The sequence below is a fragment of the Dama dama genome, chromosome X, assembly GCF_033118175.1.
Source record: "Dama dama isolate Ldn47 chromosome X, ASM3311817v1, whole genome shotgun sequence".
NCBI lineage: Eukaryota > Metazoa > Chordata > Mammalia > Artiodactyla > Cervidae > Dama > Dama dama.
In genome coordinates, this window is record NC_083714.1 from 11,968,932 (window position 1) to 11,991,498 (window position 22,567).

General features: G+C 39.1%; 1 protein-coding gene across 5 annotated transcripts in view; it reads left to right on the plus strand.

Moving 5' to 3' along the window:
- The window catches only part of MID2 (midline 2), a 111,443-nt gene that overhangs the window by 83,265 nt on the left and 5,611 nt on the right, over positions 1–22,567 (plus strand). For 3 of the 5 annotated variants that reach the window (XM_061135892.1, XM_061135890.1, XM_061135893.1), the window contains exons 6-9: positions 11,975–12,102; positions 13,209–13,442; positions 19,930–20,091; positions 22,333–22,540. In XM_061135892.1, the coding sequence (XP_060991875.1) occupies positions 11,975–12,102; positions 13,209–13,442; positions 19,930–20,091; positions 22,333–22,540 (732 nt within the window). The remainder of the gene's footprint in view (positions 1–11,974; positions 12,103–13,208; positions 13,443–19,929; positions 20,092–22,332; positions 22,541–22,567) is intronic. The other 2 variants (XM_061135894.1, XM_061135891.1) reach the window with 1 other exon arrangement.

Below are 22,567 nucleotides of genomic sequence, written 5' to 3' on the forward strand. Positions count from 1 at the left end.
TCCTGGGACAGGTCTCCGTCCCTAGCTCTTTTGTCTCTCTTTTTATCTTTTATATTTTGTCCTACCTCCTTTCGAAGACAATGGGCTGCTGTTCTGGGCTCCTGATGACCTCAGCTAGCGATCAGAAGTTGTTTTGTGAAGTTTGCTCTGCATTCAATTGTTCTTTTGATGAATTTGTAGGAGAGAAAGTGGTCTCCCCATCCTATTCCTCTGCCATCTTGGCTCCTCCCTCTTTTGATTTCTGATCTTTTGAATGTGACATATATTTTAATATCTGAAGCTTTGAAAGTCTTATCTTTAAGCCATTTTTCTTGAAATTTCACCAATATATGTCTTGGTGTGAGTCTTTTATTATTCATTTTTGTTGGGCTCTAAGTGAGTCTTTCCAATTTGAAGACTATTGACTTTTAGTTCTAGGAATTTGTCTTTTATTATTTGCTAATGGCTTCCCCCTCTTCTCCCTTTTCTCTTTCTGGGACTCTTATGAGCCAGATTTCAGACACCCTAGATTTTCCCTCTTATTTTAAGAAATCTTTTCTTCTACTGTTGCAGAAACCAGTAATTGAGAAACCAAGCACCACACTTGAAGAGTTGGAGAATTCAGGTTTATCACACTGGTGGGACCAGAGGAGTTAACACTTTAAGCTCTGAGCCCCGAACAAAAGGGTTCTAGAGTTTTTATAGACAGACTATAGTGGGCAACACTGGCTGCTAATAGGCTGCTTTAAACTAAGGGGTTTCATGTGTGTGGTAACAGGAGTCAAGATGGGGAGAGGGATGCCTGACCTTTACACAGATAGGCATGATTAAACAGGTTTGCAGGGGCAGGGCAATTGCAAAGAGCAGGACAAGGGTGAGTGAGGTAAGCTCCAGTTCCTAGTATTGTAAGTCCCTGATTTCTGAGACTACGTGACCTTAGTGATCCAAACTTTGCAAGGAGCAAGCTGAGTTACAGAGGCAGAACAAGCAGGAGGTTATGTAAAATTTTAACTTTTCCTCTTCATTCTCCCCTCTCAATGCTTCTATCACTCGTTGTAGAAAGCATCATCTCATGTTTTAGTAAGATATTCAGAGCTCCCTATCATTTAGGAGACTATATTGAGCTTTTGCCATTTGTAACATTATGGATTCAATCCGAGAGGTTATGAACTGGGTAATTGCATTGAGAATACAAGCGCCAAACAAGAGCACTGCAAAGAGCATGAAGAGAGGACCTGTTAAAGGGAGAAGTCACGATGCCCAGCTCATGACTGGGCATGGATGCCCAGATATTGTTTCAATCACCCCAGGAATTAGTTTCTCCCTCCTTTTCATGATTTGTTCCCTTAGCTGTTGGGCCGTGTCCCTGACTATTTCTGATTGGTTTACATAAAAGCAGCATTCTTCATTCAAGAAGAGGAAGAGTCCTTTTTCAGCTGTCAGTAGGTCTAGCCCTCTCCTATTCTGTAAAACCACCTCAGCCAAGGAGTCTAGTTGGTCCTGTAACTAGTTGATCCTGTAGCAAAGAGCACAGCAATAATACCAATTAGGGATAGAGGCCAGCATTGACAATGAAAATCTATCAATGTTTTGATAGCCGGATCCTCAAGCTTCTGCTGTGCGTTGGCCAGCCAGCTGCTAGAGTGTGGCTAGAGCAAGGATGAAGAATCCTCAAGCTTCTGCTGTGTGTTGACTAGTCAGCTTCCAGAGTGACTAGAGCAGGGCTCAGCGTCCTTCTTGGGTGAGGGCCGTTGCCTTTGGAACTGGACCTTGAGGAGGTTTTTGGGGTCCTAAACTGCTTTCCAGGTGTCCTCGTCACAGGAAGTAGCTGCCTTCTTGACTGTGGTGTGGTGGATCCAAGGGATGACATGTATAACTAACAGCAGTAGGGGTTGCCAGGACAACTGTGTGAGGGCCTGTCCAAACTGGCTGAAGTGTGTGTTTTGTTTTTTGTTTTTTAATCTAATCTTTAACCCATACATCATCTCCTGGCTGATAGGGATGAACCCACTTGCCCAAAGGAATGGGTGTCCTTTCTAAGATTCCTCGGGCAATATGGCAGAAGACTTTTCCAGGGCTGGAAGGTGTCAGGACACCTCCAGGTCAGCTAGTTGTTGGTGGTCTCCCTTGAGCTTTTTTTTTTTTTATCACTGGGGGTGGTCTCCTGTATAAGATCTCAAAGGGAGAATAGCCTGAGGACCTCAGGGTACATTTACAGAGGGAGATGAGAGTCCACAGAATGCTTGTTCTAGCACTGTCTGGGTGTTGGCCAGGGGATATTCTTATTGTACTACTACTTGAAGAAACAAACTTAACAAGAAAATTAAAGATATATGGCCCAAAGATTAATAGACATAGGAAAGCTGCTGGGGGGCTAGCCAGGAGAACCAGGTCCAGACATTGATTCGTGACATTAGTGTTTCTCTAGGTATGAGAAGATGCAAGAATTTGGACTCATAAAAATCTTTACTGAAAACATCTGACTATCTGAAGGCCTGTTTTTCCCAGAGCACAGAGTGCCTTATTTTTTGTCTCCCCCTGAACTCCTTTCAAGGGGGTGTTGAAGGTCAGCATCTTGTAGTGGTCATGATTTAATCTTTGTAGAGGCAGCTGGCATGGGCCAACTTTCAGTCAGCAGGGCCCCTTCATAGCCATATATTTGACCATGTTTTGGGGGCATTTCATGGTCATTGTGTCCCACGGTGTTGGGAAGGCTCATTCCCAGATCTAACAAAGACTCCATTGAGAGGCCACTCAGTGTGTTGTCACTAGACCAGGCCTTGTAAGTGGCAAAAGTCTCTAGACCATACCATACCATGCCTGTCTTACTAGCCTCTTGGTCCAGGAAAATATTTCCTCTTCTTGCTTGTTCCTATATCTAGAGTTACATTATTACAATTATTGATCTCATGTGGAACTGCATATCAGTATTTTATCACAGGCTCAGTCATACATTTGGTAATGTAAGAAATAACCTTCTGAAGCAGGCTACATAGAAAATAATATATCTGGCAGTTATTAGTGAGGTCACAAGCAAGAATTTAAGTCAAGAACTTTCATTGGGTATAGCCCAGTATACCCCAGGTCATCTGACTCAGTTAAATGATTATAGCCAAGTGTTCATCTCCTGGTTGTACATCATGGAGCATCTGACCTTTATCCAAAGATTGGTTACTGACATAAGCTTTAGAAACAATCTTAGAGTGTCCTTTTAAATAACTTAATTAAACCTTTTAGCAATATAACATCAGTTCAGTTCAGTTGCTCAGTCATGTCTGACTCTTTGTGACCCCATGGACTGCAGCGTGCCAGGCCTCCCTGTCCATCACCAACTCCTGGAGTTTACTCAAACTCATGTCCATTGAGTCAGTGATGCCATCCAACCATCTCATCCTCTGTTGTCCCCTTCTCCTCCTGCCCTCAATCTTTCCCAGCATCAGGGTCTTTTCCAATGAGTCAGCTCATTGCATCAGGTGGCCAAAGTATTGGAGTTTCAGCTTCAACATCAGTCCTTCCAATGAACACCCAGGACTGATCTCCTTTAGGATGGACTGGTTGAATCTCCTTGCAGTCCAAGGGACTCTCAAAAGTCTTCTCCAACACCACAGTTCAAAAGCATCAATTCCTTGGCACTCAGCTTTCTTTATAGTCCAACTCTAACATCCATTCAGGACTACTGGAAAAATCATAGCCTTGACAAGACAGATCTTTGTTGGCAAAGTAATGTCTCTGCTTTTTAATATGCTGTCTAGGTTGGTCATAACTTTCCTTCCAAGGAGTAAGCGTCTTTTAATTTCATGGCTGCAGTCACCATCTGCAGTATTTTGGAGCCCCCTCAAAAAAAGTCTGCCACTGTTTCCACTGTTTCTCCATCTATTTGCCATGAAGTGATGTGACTGGATGCCATGATCTTTGTTTTCTGAATGTTGAGCTTTAAGCCAACTTTTTCACTCTCCTCTTATACTTTCAAGAGGCTCTTTAGTTCTTCTTCGCTTTCTGCCATAAGGGTGGTGTCATCTGCATATCTGAGGTTATTGATATTTCTTCCAGCAGTCTTAATTCCAGCTTGTGCTTCATCCAGTCCAGCATTTCTCATGATGTACTCTGCATATAAGTTAAATAAGCAGGGTGACAATATACAGCCTTGATGTGCTCCTTTTCCTATTTGGAACCAGTCTGTTGTTCCATGTCCAGTTCTAACTGTTGCTTCTTGACCTGCGTACAGATTTCTCAAGAGGCAGGTCAGGTGGTCTGGTATTCCCATCTCTTGAAGAATTTTCCACAGTTTGTGGTGATCTACACAGTCAAAGGCTTTGGCATAGTCAATAAAGCAGAAATAGATGTTTTCTGGAACTCTCTTGCTTTTTTGATGATCCATCGGATGTTGGCAATTTGATCTCTGGTTCCTCTGCCTTTTCTAAAACCAGCTTGAACATCTGGAAGTTCATGGTTCACGTATTGTTGAAGCCTGGCTTGGAGAATTTTGAGTATTACTTTGCTAGCATGTGAGATGAGTGCAATTATGCGGTAGTTTGAGAATTCTTTGGGATTGCCTTTCTTAGGGATTAGAATGAAAACTGACCTTTTCCAGTCCTGTGGCCACTGCTGAGTTTTCCAAATTTGCTGGCATTTTGAGTATAGCACCTTCACAGCATCATCTTTATATAACATAACAATATAACATATTACATGTAACATATTAATGCATTATATATTATATATTAACATATAACATATTAACAATATAACATAACAAGTGAGTCTCAGAAGTGAGTGTTAGTAAGCACAGACCTTAATTAACAAAACTAGAACTTAATATTCAGTGAAACATAATTTTTTTTTGGAGAACTCATTGTGAGTACATAACACTGTAGCCAGGGAAGGCTTTAGCCCATCAAATAAAAATGAGGTCTGTCAGGGAGCCAGGGAAAAGCCAAGTGGCCATCTTGAATTCCCCATAGCCCTGGCTCTTGAATTTTTAACTGTTGTTTTTCCATTTTTAATTTCCTGATTTAGGAGCAGACTATTGCCATGTTTTAAGGACATCAAGATAGCAAAAGCCTAACTGTGAGGGATTATTTTTTTGTAGAAGCAGAATGAACTTTGTCTACATGTAACATAATCATAAATAATGTTTATTTACTTCACCAAAGTAACAAAAAGATTTTAAAAACAAATATAAATCACTTAAAGGCAAAGACAATCATAATCTGTTATCAAAAGCTGCATTCTAAGAAAACTTTGTTCTCTAAACAGAGAGAAGACCAAATTCCATTCTGGTACCAGCTGACTATTAATAACAAAATTTGTTTATCTGCTTAATCTTAGAAAGTCTTTTCCATAAATTTTGAAGAACTAGTAGTATTCTTCTAAAGGCATGAGGGTAAAACCATAGAAGGCATGTTTAAAATCTGACCAATTGCAATTGACCAAGAAACCTGGTAATTTTTGTGATATGTAACACTTTAATATGATAACTAGAATTATAATTGACCATATTTTATCAGGGCTTATCAGATCTATATGAATTTTACACAATTTTAGGATATTGATATTGGTAACATCAGCCATACATTTTAGCCTGAAAAGATTTATCACCCCTTTAAAGCACTTCCCATGTAATTTAACATGTCCAGTGAACCAAGGTAGCTTAATAGCTCTTTGGGATGTCTCAGGGCCCCTCTGAAGCATCCCAAAGTTAGCTAGAAGTCAAGTTATTTAGGAAGTTTTGTCAATAAATGTCAAAAGGGTTTATAACACTCAGTCAGGTAGGATCATATAAGTTACTGTGAAATAATAGTTATTCACTTAGCCAAAGTTAACAGAAGATTTCAAAGGTAAATGTAAAACAGATCAATTAAGAGGTAAAGAAACATATATCTATTATTAAAAGCAGTTCACCATATGAATGTCCTCTTATCAGAGAGAAAGGCCAAATTCAAGTTTTTGTACCAGCTTACTTTAAATTCATTTAGGCAAACTTAATTAAATTTATTTTAAACTTAATCAGTCCTAACCATGCACAAAACTTTTTTTCAGGGTCCACTTTCCACAAACTTTTTAATCACTTTCTGTAATAGCCACCTGTAAGTCAGACCTACTTTCTTTTTCCTTTATAAAATGTAATTTTTTTTTATATCTTCTTTATTAAAAACATACATCTTCCTTATTAGATTAGCAAACAGACATTAATACTAGATATTTAATATTGAATATTTCCCAGTTTACATGAATCTGAAATTTATTTAGGTTAATTTTTCTTGTATTTAGAATTGTTTGATTTGTAAGCACTTACTTTTCTTTAGGCCAATTAAATTAGAATTTACAATTTACAATTTCAACATGTTATCAGAAAAAAACAAAGACATACACTGAGACATACATAAATCCAGACAGACAGAGATCTTATAGTTTTCTGTTTGAGGTTTAAAATATTTCTTTGACCCCCTTTTTTTTTCTTTGCTTGAAGTTCTAATTTGCCCAAGGCTAAGATCTCAGGCACAGTGAGTGGGCTGTGTATTTCAAGGACATGAAAAGTGTTAACTTCAAGTTTTTTCCTAGGCAGGCCTTTTAACATGCTAGTTGTTTTTAATTACACATGCAAAAAGAATTGGTTTTGCAGTTTCCAAAAAGAAAAATTTCTCTCACTCTGTTCAATCAGCAATCATGCACTCACAATCTTTCAGAAGCTATCACAATGCCTCCCTTCTCCTGAGTCCCCAGTTCTCCCTATCTGATGCTCCCTTCTTGGGAGCTCCAAGGAGGTGATCAGTCTCCTCTTTTACCCGTTGGGGTAGGACCTGTCTGGGGACTGGCCCCAGGGCCTTACCTGATCCTATGGCCATTCCTGGTGTGTTGGTCTGTCCCGCCAATGAGTCCAGTCAGGGCTTAGCCGTCTGGAGAGTCAGAACACCGGTCCAAAAGAGAACCCAAAATACTGTCAGGTGGTGCACCTCCTTGTTTGTCTCTCCACTCAGTTCCACTTGGAGTGGGTTCCTTCACTCCAGCCCAGCCGAGCCACCAGTCTGGCAGCTCAGGAGGCTGACATGGTTGCAATCTCACTGGGGCCTCCAGAAATGTTGCAGAAACCAGTAATCGAGAAACCAAGCACCACATTCAGAGAGCTGGAGAACTCAGGTTTATTATGCCAGCGGGCCCAGAGGAGTTAACACTCCCAAGCTCTGAGCCCTGAACAAAGGGGTTCCAGAGTTTTTATAGACAGACTATAGTGGGCAACACTGCTGCTAATAGGCTGGTTTAAACTAAGGGGTTTCGTGTGCATGGGAACAGAGTCAAGATGGGGAGGGGGATGCCTGACCTTTACACACTGAGGCATGATTAAGCAGGTTTTCAGGGGCTGAGCAATTGCAAAGAGCAGGACAAGGGTGAGCAAGATAAGCTCCAGTCCCTAGTATTGTATGTCCCCACTTTCTGAGACTACATGACCTAAGTGATCCAGACTGCAAAGAGCAAGCTGAGTTACAGAGGCAGAATGAGCAGGAGGTTATGTAAACTTTTAACTTTTCTTCTTCACTACTTTTCATGACTTTATCTTCTAGGTCTAAGATGTTTCCTTAATTTTTCATTCAATCCTTCTATTACAATTTTAATTTAAGGATTCATATTTTTACTAATAAGAGCTCTTTCTTGATCCTTGCTTCTTTTTTAGCACTCTGTCCTTGCTTTATGTATACAAACTTCAGTTAAGTCCCCTACATACGAATGAGTTCCAATCTGAGAATGTGTTCATAAGTCCAAATTGTACATCCAACAAAGTTAGCCTAGGTACCCAACTAACAATTGGCTACACAGTACTGTACTGTGATACTTTCCACATAAATAATACATAGAAACAAACAAAAAATAAAGCATTTTTAAACTTACAGTACAGTACCTTGAGAAATACAGTAGAACAGTACAACAGCTGGCATACAGGGGCTGGCATCAAGTGAACAGGCAAGAAGAGTTACTGACTGGAGGAGGGAGAGGAAGTGGGAGATGGTAGACCTGAAGGATTGTCAGCAATAGAGATGGAGGACAAGCTACAGTTTCACTCACACCTGACACTGATGGAACTTTGAAAGTTCGCAACTTGAAGGTTTGTATGTAGGGGACTTAGTGTATTTATCTTCCTGATGATATTAATGATCATTAAAAATGTCTTCTTCTAAACTGCATTGTCTTGGTTTCCTCCATGTTCCATTTCTCTGTTAGTTTCTGTCTTTCCCTAAATGTTTGGGGAGCTTTTTGCTGCCTTTTTGAATTTAAGCACTAAAAGGTGGTTGGAATATCTGAGAGAGCGAGAACATTTTGTTGCTCGGTGAGCTTTGCTATGGGATTTTAAGGTGGGGTGTTAGATTTTTATTGAGTGGACCCCATGTGTGTTTGTTCTGTAGGCATTTTCTCTTGGCTTAGTTAGCCCTGGAAGGAGCCCACCAGTCTCCTGCTTCTGGGAGTGAGGGGAGCAGTGAAGGGCACAAGTCTGACTGCCACTGTTCCAGGAACCAAGCAGGGAAAGGGCCTGAAGACTGCTCTTCGTTTGGCATCAGGATGAGAGAGGCGTAGTCTCTGGTTGAGTGGATCTGGCAGTGTAGCTGTTTATCATGCAGACCTTCAACATCTGTGACGTTAAATCAGCTTCATCTTGTTGCCTTCTTGATCCAGCTTTCTCTGCTCTGTGGTTGGTTACCACTCATCCATTCCCTTTCTAGTTTCCAAACATTTGTTGACAATATCTTACTTGCATCTCCTTTTCCATTCCCTTTGTCTTTGTGGGTTCACAATGTTTTTTTTTTTTTTTTCCTTTGACTGTCATTTAAGTGGAATTTCATGAGAGCAGAGATAAAACATATATTTAGACCACTGTATGTAATCATGCCCACTCACTCTTCAACTCCCTGAAATGTCTTCTGCCACTACCACACTATTGAAAGTGTTCTTTTCAGGGTCACGAATAACTTGTTGCTAAATTATGATAGACATTTCTTTGTTTTATCTTACTGTTTCATCTTGCTTGGTCTCTTAGAATTTGTCCCTACTGACCATTTTTACTTGAAATTTCTCTGCCCTTAGCTTGAGAACACTCCCGGTTTTCCCCCTACATATCTGGTTTCATTTGCCTTTGCAAGCAGTCTTCCTTGACCTATCCCCTTAATGCTGTTGTTCTTTGTGCTTCTGTCTTAAGCAGTTTTCTTTTCTTATTGCATATTCTCCCTGTTGCAGACTTATAGTTCCTAGGGTTTTGGTTACCATCTAGCTGTTGATTCCTAACTCTCTGTATCTAAATCTTCTTTTCATGGGCTCAAGTATAGCCTCTGTGGTAGGTGGAATAGATAGCTAACTCTGGTATGGCTTGAGAATAATCTACATAACCTAAATATCTTTCTCACTGGTCTCTCTCACAGGGTCTGGAATTCTTCCCCACAATTAATCATTGTTATGTATTAAGAACCAGGACTTCAGTTAAAGTGAAATTTTAACTGAGAGAGAGAGAGAGAGTTATTCCTTCCTCCTTACTAATGACTGACAGCTCAGTTGGTAAAGAATCTGCCTGCAATGCAGGAAACCGCAGGTTGATTCCTGGGTCAGGAAGATTCCCCTGGAGAAGGGATAGGCTACCCACTCCAGTATTCTTGGGCTTCCCTGGTGACTCAGATGGTAAAGAATCTGCCTGCAATGTGGGAGACCTGAGTTCTATCCCTGGGCTAGGAAGATCCCCTGGAGGAGGGCATGGCAGACTTCTCCAGTATTCTTGCCTGGAGAATCCCATGAACAGAGAAGCCTGGCGGGCTACAGTTTATGGGGTCGCAAAGAATTGGACACGACTGAGTGACTAAGCACAGTACATGCCAATTTAATTAAAATTCTCTGTATCTAAAATGTTGCCCTGTAGTTAATGAAAGACATTTTAGTGTGGTTTATGTATAATGCTAAATAAAGAATATTTAAGCTGTTTATAGATTATCCATTTTTATAGATAATCTATAAGGTCAGATGTTTTTAAAATTCAACATGACAAGATATAGTAGCAAACTTTGCTTTACTAAATCAGACCAAGTTATAATTCAGGATTGTCTTTTAAACAGCTATCCAAAAACAACATACAACTGTAGAACTACTGTATATGTGTGATTAGTAATGGTGCTTTAGCCAACTCAGAAGGATTAAATTACAGGAGATATACCAGCAGCACAAGCTTTGTAAATTATGTGATCATAAGGCTTAAGAATTAAAACCAAAATCATAGACTAAAAAACATTTATGAATTAGAACTGTGATATCAAAGAATATTTGCATTTGAACCTATTTTCTCATGTAATGCTAAATTTGGCCTCCAAAATCTGAGTCATTTTCAGTCCTAATAAAAATATGTAGGCTTATTTAATAGAGACATAAAAAGCTGCTATGATGCCTTTATTTATAATCATAAATGCTATCTCATTTTACTTTACATTTCTTTGATTTGTCATGCAGTTGGGATTTTAAATATATTTGTTGGCTATTCATTTTCATGTTTATGAATTAACTTTCTGTTTTATATGTCTATACTTCTCCTGTCACCACTTTACTTTCTGCTTATTCCTAGACACCTGAAAAACCTGATCTGCCTCTAGTTTTGACCACTTCCAGTCCATCCACTGCAGCTGGAGTATTGTTCTTGAAATATAAATTTGCACTCATCACTCCTCTGCCTAAAATGCTTCAGGGGCTCTCATTATATTAGTCTTTCACTTGTTTATCCTGGCCTGAAATTTATTCCCGCAACATCTCTATTTTCAGAAACAGCCAAAAGCTATTGTCATAGACGTGTAACAGGATATCCATGCATGAGGAGATCTATTTCTTTAACTCCTCATCCCCTTATAACTAGTTCACCATACAAGTTTCCTCTCTGGTAGTCCTACATTCAGTGCCTCTTTTCTCTGCTCTAAGGTGCATATTGTTGCCAAGTTAATGTTTCTTTCCATACTGTTATTTGCATGCTCCAGAATTCTCATTGGCTCTGATTCAGGTCAGGCACAGGGCCTAAACATGTATGTTTCAATCAAAGCTCAGAGATAATTCTGATGTGGAATAATTTTTGAGAATTGCTGAGGTATGTAAAAATATACCTTAATTAAAAAAAAAAAAACTGTCTACATGGTTAAGGGTATAGAGTTTAGAATCCAGGGAACATGGGTTCAGTTATATTTCTTTTTTTCTAACCCTTGTGTGACCTTGAGCAAGTTCCTTAACCTTACTATGTCTCATTTACAAAATGGAAATAACATTTGCTACACAGGGTTATGGTAAGGAGTAACTTGGATAATGTGTGTAAAGTGCATGCATGGTGTCTTATACATACTGAATGCTCAATAAAAGTTACCATTTGTGGTGTCGTTGTTAGTCATTCAACAATTATTTATTCTCTATGTGTCCAACACTGCGTTAGGAACCATGGTATAAAATGCAGATCCTGCTTTTGAGACTCTTACAATTAGTTAGGGAGATAAAACTAGCATAGCATTATATAACTAGAGAGCAATAAAATTAAATGTAAATGTTATAAAAGATCAAACAAAGTATAGTATTTAGGGGAAGATTTTAACCAAGCCCTAGCATGTTGGCTTATTGATTAACATTTAAAAGAATAGAGGGATAGAAAAAAAATCTCTCAAACTTCTGTCACCAAGCTTTCAGAGGTCTAGTTTTGATGCTGCCTGCCAGATGGAAAATGATGCAGAGGGAAAAAAATCCTGTATTTACTTCTCCAAATTAAGACAGGATGGGGGAGTGTGTTTGAGGAATGAACATATGTGAATAAATATGGTATAACCCTTAATTGGTTCCTGATGATTAAAATTTAAATGGTTTCCATTGGGAAAGGACAGATATTTTTCATTTTAATCAAGTCCTACCAGTCATTTATCTTCACCTTGTTAAATCAGAAATCAAACATTGGATAAAGGTTGCAAATCTATTTTGATGTATATTGATACACTTTTCTCTCTTTCAGGGTCGCTATGGCAACTGCATCTTCTCAAGTTCTGATTCCAGACATCAATTTTAATGATGCCTTTGAAAACTTTGCTTTAGATTTTTCCAGAGAAAAGAAACTGCTGGAGGGGCTAGATTATTTAACAGGTGTGAAAATACTGTGCTTTCCTTTCCATTTTAGTCCTTTTCTTTTGGTAGGCTTTTACTTTAAAATAATCTGAAAAGGCCTTTATAAATATAAAAATGCCTTTATAATCTTTAAAATGATACATATATCTTTTTAGATAGAATATATTTTAATTCATGTAACATAAAATAGAAATGATTTGTCAAATATTTCCAAGGACAGAATGGGTATACACACCATCCCTACTTAAAGGTAAAAAACAAGAAGTTGCTGATGGTTTTCTCCTTACGAGCCTGTCAGTAATATAATGTCGCCTGTTATAGGGGTAGAACTCGGGTGGTAATTAAAGAATATTAGAGAATTTTTCACATGGGTACAGGTACCACCCAAATGCTTGTAAGGAAATTTAGGAATTAGCAGAATAGGAAGAAAAATGTAAGAAATATCTGACGTGCAGAGAGAATTTTAGAAAATGAGGGCAACAACTTGTCTGTTAAAAATACTGACTGCCTTCGGGATGTTTGAATGATCAGTTCATGAGGAAATATACACACACAATAGCTTTGTGTTTGTAGTTATCTTTGTTACTATATTAAAATAGGTGTCATTGATGGAGCATCTCCTTTAAGCCAGACACTATATATTAATTTTACATCATGATCCTTACAAGGAATCTGTGAGGTTAATTATCATCCCCATTTTACAGATGAGGAAACTCATATTAATTTGCACAAATAATCCCTATTAATACTGCCAAAATATATAATACATCTTATTTTGAAATAAAAAGAAAATAGATTGAAGGCCATATAATAAGGAAACACATGACTGCGTTATTCTAATAGCTATGTATGTGTTAGTGCAGGCTGAGTAGACAATGGGTCTACTGAGTAACTTAGGCTTAGATCTTTGCCTAAAATCCCTATATCATTGAAGCAAAAGTGGTTAGGGGAACTTGAGGTCTCAGCACTTGACTTCAGGTTGTGTGGTATGTGCAATCTAAAGCTTCTTTTTAAGAAAACCTCCTTTCCAGGAGATGTTGGGTTGGTTAGCAAGAGTAACACATTATAAAATGCCATAACAGAGAGTATGTTTTCCTTACCTTCTTTTCCACCTTTCGTTACAGCCCCCAACCCACCATCTATCCGAGAGGAACTCTGTACTGCCTCCCATGACACCATTACGGTCCACTGGATCTCGGATGATGAGTTCAGCATCAGCTCCTATGAGCTTCAGTACACCATATTCACTGGCCAGGCTAACTTCATCAGTAAGTCATGGTGTAGTTGGGGCCTGTGGCCAGAGATAAGGAAATGTAAGGAAGCAGTAAGCTGCTCAAGATTGGCCGGGGCGCCACGAGGCAAGTGTTTGTAAGACATGTTAGGTTGTTTAGTATAGTGTTGTATAGACAGTGCAAGCTCCCCCAGCACATTGCAAAGATCTTACTGATGGGTGACAAGCAAGTTGTGTATTTCCTTGCTGGGCAGTCATTGGGGCCACTCCCATTTGTTTATGTAATCCTTAGCCTTTCTTGAGTTAATCCATGTCACTCCACTCTCTGAAATCAGAACACAGCTCAGAATTCGTTCCTAAGTAGTTAAGTCACAATCATTGCTGATTCTATGTGTGTGAACATCTCTCTTCTTGACTCTTCTTCCACTTCATTATCATGGTAAAAAACATTACATTCAAAGACTACCACTTCCTTTACTGTACCCATTTGTATCAGTGAATAAGTGACAAGCCTCCTGCCTCTGTCACTCTTCCCCCTATCCCTTCTCCCTTTCCTTCAAAAATTACAACAAATATAAAAGTGCATCAGCGAGCCACCAAATGAAAGATGTTCTGAAAGCAGTCATTTAGCTCACATGTTATGGTTTTACCTTCTGATGAATTGGAACAAGACATAGGACCTTAACTCAAGCTGCAAATTCCCCTCAACCTGCTGGAGAAAATGGAAATGAAAGCAAAATTAAAGCTGAATTCAAGATTGGAACCAACTTGCACGCTAAGGTTGCATCTGCATAGCTGCAAATTAGTATTTTCCTTTAATCTTGTGTTTGTGCTTCTGTGTCTGACTTCACAGACCTGTGTGAGAGGAGTTTTTCTGATGAAACCGTCCTGAAAGGGCTTCCTTTTCCCATCTTGTGACAATTTAGGGCCACATGGTGGGGTGGGGAGGTGAGAGGACATTTGGGGTCCAACTAAAAAAAAAACACTTGCCTCGTGCAGCTCCAACCTAAGCCACTTGGTCCTGGTAGCTGCATTCCTGGGTATTTGTTCAGGTTGTGAAGCTGAAAAATGCTAAGGCCTCCCCAACACACATGTTTACAGTGGCCTCTCCTGCTCTGGAAAGTCTTAAAGCCAGTAACTGTGCTTTTCTTTCCTGATATGGGGAGAGCAGTGGTCTCCTGGGAGTTGAGAATAAGTCCAAGGAATGACAAAGATCAAAAGGCTGTTACCTCTATTTTCAAGGATAGATAGTCCTTTGTAAAGAAAAGCTTAAAGGATAAGTCTTAATAGTGATAGGATCATAGCATTTTAGAATTGGAAGGGACCTAGGAAGTCATCTAGTCAAATCATCTTCCCTTCTACCACATACCTTGTAGGTGGTTGTTCTGTCTCTGCTCAAACATTTCCAGTAATGGAATTCTAGCAAAATAGCCCATTGAATTGTTGTGCAGCTATAAATAATTGTCAGTGCTTCCTTATAAAAGGCCCAAGACTTCCTCCTAGTGAATAATAATAATAGTAATTTACATATGTATGTGTTTCCGTAAACAGACACTCCCATATATGTTATCTCATTTGGTCCTCATGAATTCTTCCTTAGCCTTATGAAATAGATGATATTAATTATTTTATAATTGTAAAATTATAGACATAGAAATCGAGTCTCAAGTTTAATGAGTTGTCCAAGGTCACAGAGCTACAAACCGAGGGAATCATGATTTGAACCCAAGCCTTTCAAACTTTAAGCTTAATGCCTCTTGAATTAAACTAGCTACCAATTAGTCCTAGTTCATGGAGGATAGCTGAATTATTGCTTTTGTGTATTAGCTGATATCCCCTTACCCCATACCTTTTTTCTAGCAGCCACATTGGCTATCGTGTTGACTGAACATATAGTAAGCTGAAATCCCTAGGCACTCCAAATCCCATTCCTATACAATTGAGTGTTTAAACTGAAATACAACATCTTGAATTTATTCCTAGGGACATTTTTATCTGGTTAGTTCTGACTCCTTACCAAGCCAGCTAAATTTTTTGGGGGGAGTTTCTGCCTCCCAATATATTTACCTTCCCTCCCAGCCTGCCTTCTCTGTCTTCCTCCTTTGATCATTGATGGAAAAGTGTAATAGGATAGAGACAAAGACAGAACCCTGAAGCAAAATTTTGGATGGCATTGGACAGATAAGTTGAAACTATTTTACTCAGAATAAATATTCATGAAGATTCCAGTCCTACATGCTTGTCTGGCCTGCCACTGTTGACTAAACTCTGTTTGTGAGAGCTACTTTCCCTTGAGGTTTTCCTACATTTTCTCTTTTAAAAACCACTTTATTGAGGTGTGATTGACATATAAAAAGTTGTCCATCAACAGATGAATGGATAAAGAAAATGTGGTATATACATAAAATGGAATATTATTAAGCCTTTAAAAAGAAGGAAATCCTGCCACATGCAATACCATGGATGAACCTGGAGGGCATTGTGCTAAATGAAATAAGCCAGACACAGAAGGACAAATACTACATGATACCACTTATATGAAGAATCTTAAAATAGTCAAACTCCACATTTTCTTTAACCAGAAATTTCTTCCTTGTTTGTTAGAATTTTGTCTGGAGAAATAGTTCTCTTTATTTTTTTCAGCTTTTCTCCTTTATTTTGAACTTTCTTCCCACTTTATGTAAGATTTGAAATGGTCATAGGCCAATAGTGTTTCAGATGATGCTGTTGGCTGAATGAAAATTCCAACAGATGTTTGGATAATGGTCTTCCCCATTACTGTATTTCTTTCCTCTGTTTCAGTTTTGCATTTTGTATTATAAAAGCAACTGGCTATAACTTCTGGCTACCAGGCGGTCTGTAACATACTGTCACAAAGATTAACTTCTATCTCCCCTCAGTCTTGTTCTCATGCAAATGCTCTCTATGCCCATTTACACTCAGGTTCATGGATTTCCATATTGTGGTCTTTTCCTTTTGAACAAGGTGTATACTTCCATTACCATAAATAAGTGATAAATCCCATCTCACTAAGTCTCAGTGATACCCAGAGGATCATATATTTACCTTTTTAAAATTTAGAAATGATTTCAAAATTACTGAAAAGTGTGCAGGACTAGTGCAAAGAAAACCCATATACTCTTCACCCAGATTCACCTATTGTTAATATTTTATCCCATTTCCTTTATCATTTGCTAACATTCTCTATTATTGTGTTTTTTCTGAACCATTTAAGAGTAAATTGCATACATCATGGCTTTTCACTCCTAAATTCTTCAGTATGTGTTTCCTAAGAATAAAGAAATTCTCTTATGTATCCACAGTACAGTTATTAACTTTAACAGATACGACATTAATGCAGTGCTTTTAACTAATCCACCATTCATATTCCAGTCTTGACCATTGACCCACTAATATGTTTTATGACATATAGAACCCAATATTGTCCTATATAGTCTAAAATCAGGTACTGGACTTAATTGTCATATTTGTAGCATCCTTTAATTTGGAACATTTCCTCAGCCTTTCTTTGTCTTTAATGACATTGTTATTCTTTTTTAAAGTGCCCTTTTGTTTGTTTATTATGCTGTTCCTTGAGTTTGTCTGATGTTTCCTCATGATTATATTCAGATTATGCATTTTTGGCTTCCATCACGTAAGTGATGTGTTTTCCTTAGGACATCACATCAAGAGACACACAATGTGTACATGCCCTTCATTGGTGATGCTGATTTTGATCACCTGATCAAAGGTGTTATCTGATTTCTTCTCTGCATAGTTACTATTTTTCCTTTTGCAACTAATAATCAATCTGTGCAGTGATACTTTAAGGCCATAAAAATATCCTGCCTCCTCATCAAATCCATCCTACTTCCTCTTTTAGCATCAATCAATAATTCTCACCTGATCCAAACTTTACTCTGATGATGGCAAAATAATGATTTTTCCAAGTGAGCATCCCATCCCACATTTACAGGTTGCCACTCTGCATTCTACTGTAAGCAAAAGTCTCATCCTTCATTTGTTTACATTTTTACTTCTCAGCATGGACTCATGAATTCTCTTTTTTCATTCGTTTATAATTCTTTACTGCCCTTACTTATTTTGGTGCTCAGATCACCCAAATTTAGCCAGTTGGAGCCTTTTAAGCTGACTCCTGAGTCCTTATATTCTGCCATCATTTTCTCGAGCACTTCCTTACTTTGCAACATAACAAAATGTTATTGGCTAATTTTAGACCATACCCTGCCCCAGCCTTGAAATCAGCCATTTTTCCAAGGAACCCTGGTCCCTTTTCATGGCAGGATGTTATTAGAGACCAAGACCTGGGTACTAGAAAAATACACACACAATACACCCATGTACATATACATATTCACACATAATATATGTACCCATATACTTAACGTATGTGCATGCATGTATGCACATACACATACACATTTTAGAAATAATGAGTTCATAGCAATATCTCCAGCCCATTCCCACAGGTTCTTTCTTGCCACCCCCCATTTCATACTTGGATGTTCCTGCTTCCACAGTGAGAACCCTGGCTCCCAACAGCATCAACACATATACTCATTTGCTCAATCCCGTAGCATATCTGAAATAGTTTCAGAATGGCGTTGGCCATACCACTACAAAAACAAGCAATACTGGAGCATCTATTAACAGTTCTCCTCTTGCCCTTTTCTGTGATTCTTGATATTTGAAATGCAGGTGGCTTCATTTGGTTTGTTTGCTTTCATTTTTAGACCCTACTCTTACCATTCATATTGGTGTCATTTACATTTTTTAAATTTCTAAAGCAACTTTTCTGAAAGGGAAAGATATGAAAAAAAAGGTATACTCAGAGAAGTGTCATTCTCTCTTGTATTCTTTTAATCCTCTTCCCCTAACCCCATCCCTTGTATGTAACCAGCTTCATTATTTTCTGGTTTTTCTTTCCTGTTGTTATTATTGCTTTGTAAATCTAAGCAAATATATGTAGGTTTTCTAATTTGCCTTTCTTTCTTGCATGAAAAAGGTAGCATACTACTTATATCCTTTTGTAATTTTCTTTTTAAAATTAGCAGCATATCTTGGAAATCATTCCATTACCAGTTCATAGAAATCTCCCACCTTCTTTTTTCATAGCTGCATAATACTTCTTTGTGAAGATTGTTTTCTCTTTTGATTTTTTGTTTTGTATTGTTAGAAGCATACCTGAAAGATCATATATTTCCCTCCTACTGTTAAAATTTAATATGTAGTTTATGACTAATACTGTGCTTTGATACATTGGTAGTCAAGCCCTCCAACATTTTTTTTCTGGCCCTCATCCTTATTGTCATTTCATGAGAATCAATGAACATTGCCACCAATTATTCTTCTTTCTATAGCATATCTGTTTGTACTCCATTATGCTTCTTTTTCTAGTTTTAATTTAGACTTCTACCTCCCCCCAAATTAATTACAAAACATTCTTGATCATATCTTTTTCAAATCAGTTATTATTATTTCATTTTTAATCTTTACTAAAGCTGCATAGAAATAACTAGATCCACCAGTCATTTCCCCTGCCCTTTCTTTTCCATCCTCTGGTAGAATTATGGTTAAAAAGTGGTAAAGTGAAAAGCAGATAACAGAAGAGATAAGTGTAAATTCACAGACTGGAATATCTATCCCTCTTTTATCAAAACTTAGCTAAATACATGTTTTTAATTATGTATATTTTTATCTGTTTAAGTCAATGTTTATGGTCTAAAGAGTTTCAAAAGCAGAAACCTAGATCTCTGGTCCCTTTCCCTACTTGGGAGGGAAGAAGGTTCCAGACAAAAAATGTGTTCCTGGACTGCCCAACCTCAAATGAGTATTGGAATCAGAAACGGGGAGGGGTAAAATAAGTAGTGTCAAGTAAGGAGATGCTATTTCACTTTGACTATTGTGTCATCTCCTTGGCTTCCCTATGACACCTTGGAGCCCACCAGGATTGGAAGCAAGGGTGAGGATAGTGTGGGAGAGCTGAATCATAAGCCTTGAAAGCTTTGCTACCTTGCAGTGACAAAGGAACATTGTTTGCTCCATGATTGTGGAGCAGTGTAGTGGAGAGAACACTGGACTAGGTTAAAGAGACCAGGGTTCTATTCAGCGCCACTCTCAGCTCTCTGTGGCCTTGGGCAAGTCACTTTCCTTCTCTCTTAGTTTCCTATTTGTAAAACAAGGGAAATATGGTGTCTAGTTGGCCTTTTGGCTCTGAGATTCCTTATTATTCTGTTCTGTTCTACCCATTCGAGGGTCAGACTCAGATCTCAGAGGATTGAACCTTTGGGGTAAAGATCTAGAAATGCTATGAAAGACACGATTCTGTGATTTTGTGTAGAAGTTTTCCCTGTATTCTTTGGCAGAAAATTGAAGTAACTTTTCACCAATGGTTACATTCAATTACCAGAGGCAAGGAGCCTGGCATAAGCTTAGCTCCATGGGAGAAAAGAAGCAGATGGGATTCATCTCCCTATGTCTTCCACGACTCAAAACAAAATGAAATTTGCTTTGGGGGGGCTTATGATGAATACTCAGTGTGCTTCTCATCCTGCCTTTTTTACATTAACATCCTTGCTTTCCCCACATTACAGGCCTGTATAATTCTGTGGATAGCTGGATGATCGTGCCCAACATCAAACAGAACCATTACACAGTCCACGGACTGCAGAGTGGAACACGCTACATCTTCATTGTTAAAGCCATAAACCAAGCAGGAAGCCGGAACAGTGAACCTACCCGACTCAAGACAAACAGTACGTTGTGATCGCAAAAGGAGAGAGCAGCTTTGCCCTCCTAAGCAGCGAGTACTCTTAGTCTGACACTGGCACCTCCTACAGCAGTGTAAGAGGGCAGAGGCCCCAAGTAGAGAAGCTTTGCTGTTGGATTATGTGCTTTGGGCCAGAGGGGTTGTTTTTGCCCCTGGGAGGTATGTGGACACAGAGATACACAGAAAACAGCTGGTGGCTTGGGAGGATGTTAGTGAAGAAATGTTTTTGTTTATTTATTTTTGACTATGCTGGGTTTTCATTGCTGCATATGGGCTTTCTCTAGTTATGGTGAGCTGGGGCTGTTCTCTAGTTACCATGCACGGGTTTCTCATTGTAGTGGCTTCTCTTGTTGCAGAGTACAGGCTCAAGATGCATGGCTTCACTAGTTGCAACATGCAGGCTCAGTAGTTGTGGCTGGCGGGCTTAGTTGCCCCATGGCATGTGGAATCTCCCCAGGCCAGGGATCAAACCCATGTCCCCTGCCTTGGCAGACAGATTCTTAATCGCTGGCCCACCAGGAACGTCCAGTGAAGATTTTTGTCTGCACTCTGCCTCCATACTTGGGGTGCAACTGAGTAAAAGAGTACTGTTTGTAATAATCTGGTAAAATTCTCCTTCAGAGAAGCCAAACCTGTTAGGAATGCTTTTTGACAGAAAAATCCAACTAATTTAGCTTGACAAATATTATTTGTGAGCGGCTTAAACAAACTGTATTTTTTTCTCTCTTTCATATAGCAAGAAGCTCAAAGGTAGGCAGTTCAGGGCTGGTGCCTGTCATAAAAGACCAAGACTCCTCCTCCCTTTGTGTGTTGGCTTATTGCTAACCTGGCAATAAGTCCCAACCTGGCCACTGCAACCTCCAGATGACATATTTCTTTTCAAGATAGAAAGAAGGGGGAAAACACTGGTACATGCAATGACTATCTCTTTTACCAAGAATGTAGGCATTTTCCCAGAAGTTTCCCCACCCCACCTGACCTCTGCTTCCATCTTCTTAGTCACCCCTAGCAGCAAGAGAGGCTAGGAGCTTGAGTATTTAGCTTTTCTTGCCTCTATAGTAAAAGCAGGTAAGAGAAAAAAAAGTAGTGGGTGGGTGTTACATTGACCAACGGTGTCTGTCAGACGTGTTTTGTGTTATACAGCTCTTGCCATACCCAGCTGTTGTATCCTAGTAACTAACTGCTTTTGTCATATGACTTTAAGGAATTCTTTGTTGGGAATGATATTTTCTCTAATTATTGATGATGCAACAATCACTCTAACAAAGTGACCTATTAGATGTCATTTCAGTTCAGTTCAGTTGAGTCGCTCAGTCATTTCCAACTCTTTGCAACCCCATGAATCACAGCACGCCAGGCCTCCCTGTCCATCACCAACTCCCAGAGTTTACTCAAACTCATGTCCATCGAGTCGGTGATGGAATTCAGCCATCTCACCTTCTGTCGTCCCCTTCTCCTCCTGCCCCCAATCCCTCCCAGCATCAGGGTCTTTTCCAATGAGTCAACTCTTCACATGAGGTGGCCAAAGTACTGGAGTTTCAGCTTCAGCATCAGTCCTTCCATGAACACCCAGGACTGATCTCCTTTAGGGTGGACTGGTTGGATCTCCTTGCGGTCGAAGGGACTCTCAAGTGTCTTCTCCAACACCACAGTTCAAAAGCATCAATTTTTCGGCGCTCAGCTTTCTTCACAGTCCAACTCTCACATCCATACATGACCACTGGAAAAACCATAGCCTTGACTAGACGGACCTTTGTTGGCAAAGTAATGTCTCTGCTTTTTATTACATCCCAGTAATTAGAGGGCAAAACAATTTGTCCTATAGTTGAGTTATTCTCAGGTTTTTTGTTCTGCCACCAAGCAGCAATTATCTCATCTATCCCCACTTTGCCTTACCTGAAATACTCCTTTCCATAAAATCTGCTCAAATCCCAAACCACCCACTGAAATAAAGCAATGTACAAAAGTTATTTGAGAATAGGAGACCTTGAGACCCCCTTTTAATTTGACAGTCTATGAAGGGGGGGACAGCTTATTTTTATTTTATTGAAAACAGTGGCTTCTGTCCTGCTTCTTTCATATAATCCAAACACCAGTCAGCTTTCACTGACTCAAGAATCATCATTATGTCGAGGTTCCTCTGATAGTGATGGTCCTGCAGAACCAGGAGAGAATTCTTACATACTTTCTCATGTATTTTCTTTTTTTTTCCTACTTTATTTTTCAGGCCAACCCTTTAAACTGGATCCCAAAATGACTCACAAGAAGTTGAAGATTTCCAATGATGGATTGCAGATGGAAAAGGAAGAAAGCTCTCTGAAGAAGAGCCATACCCCAGAGAGGTTTAGTGGCACTGGGTGCTATGGGGCAGCAGGAAATATATTCATTGACAGCGGTTGCCACTACTGGGAGGTGGTCATGGGGTCCTCCACATGGTGAGTGGATCCAACTTTTCTTTCCCC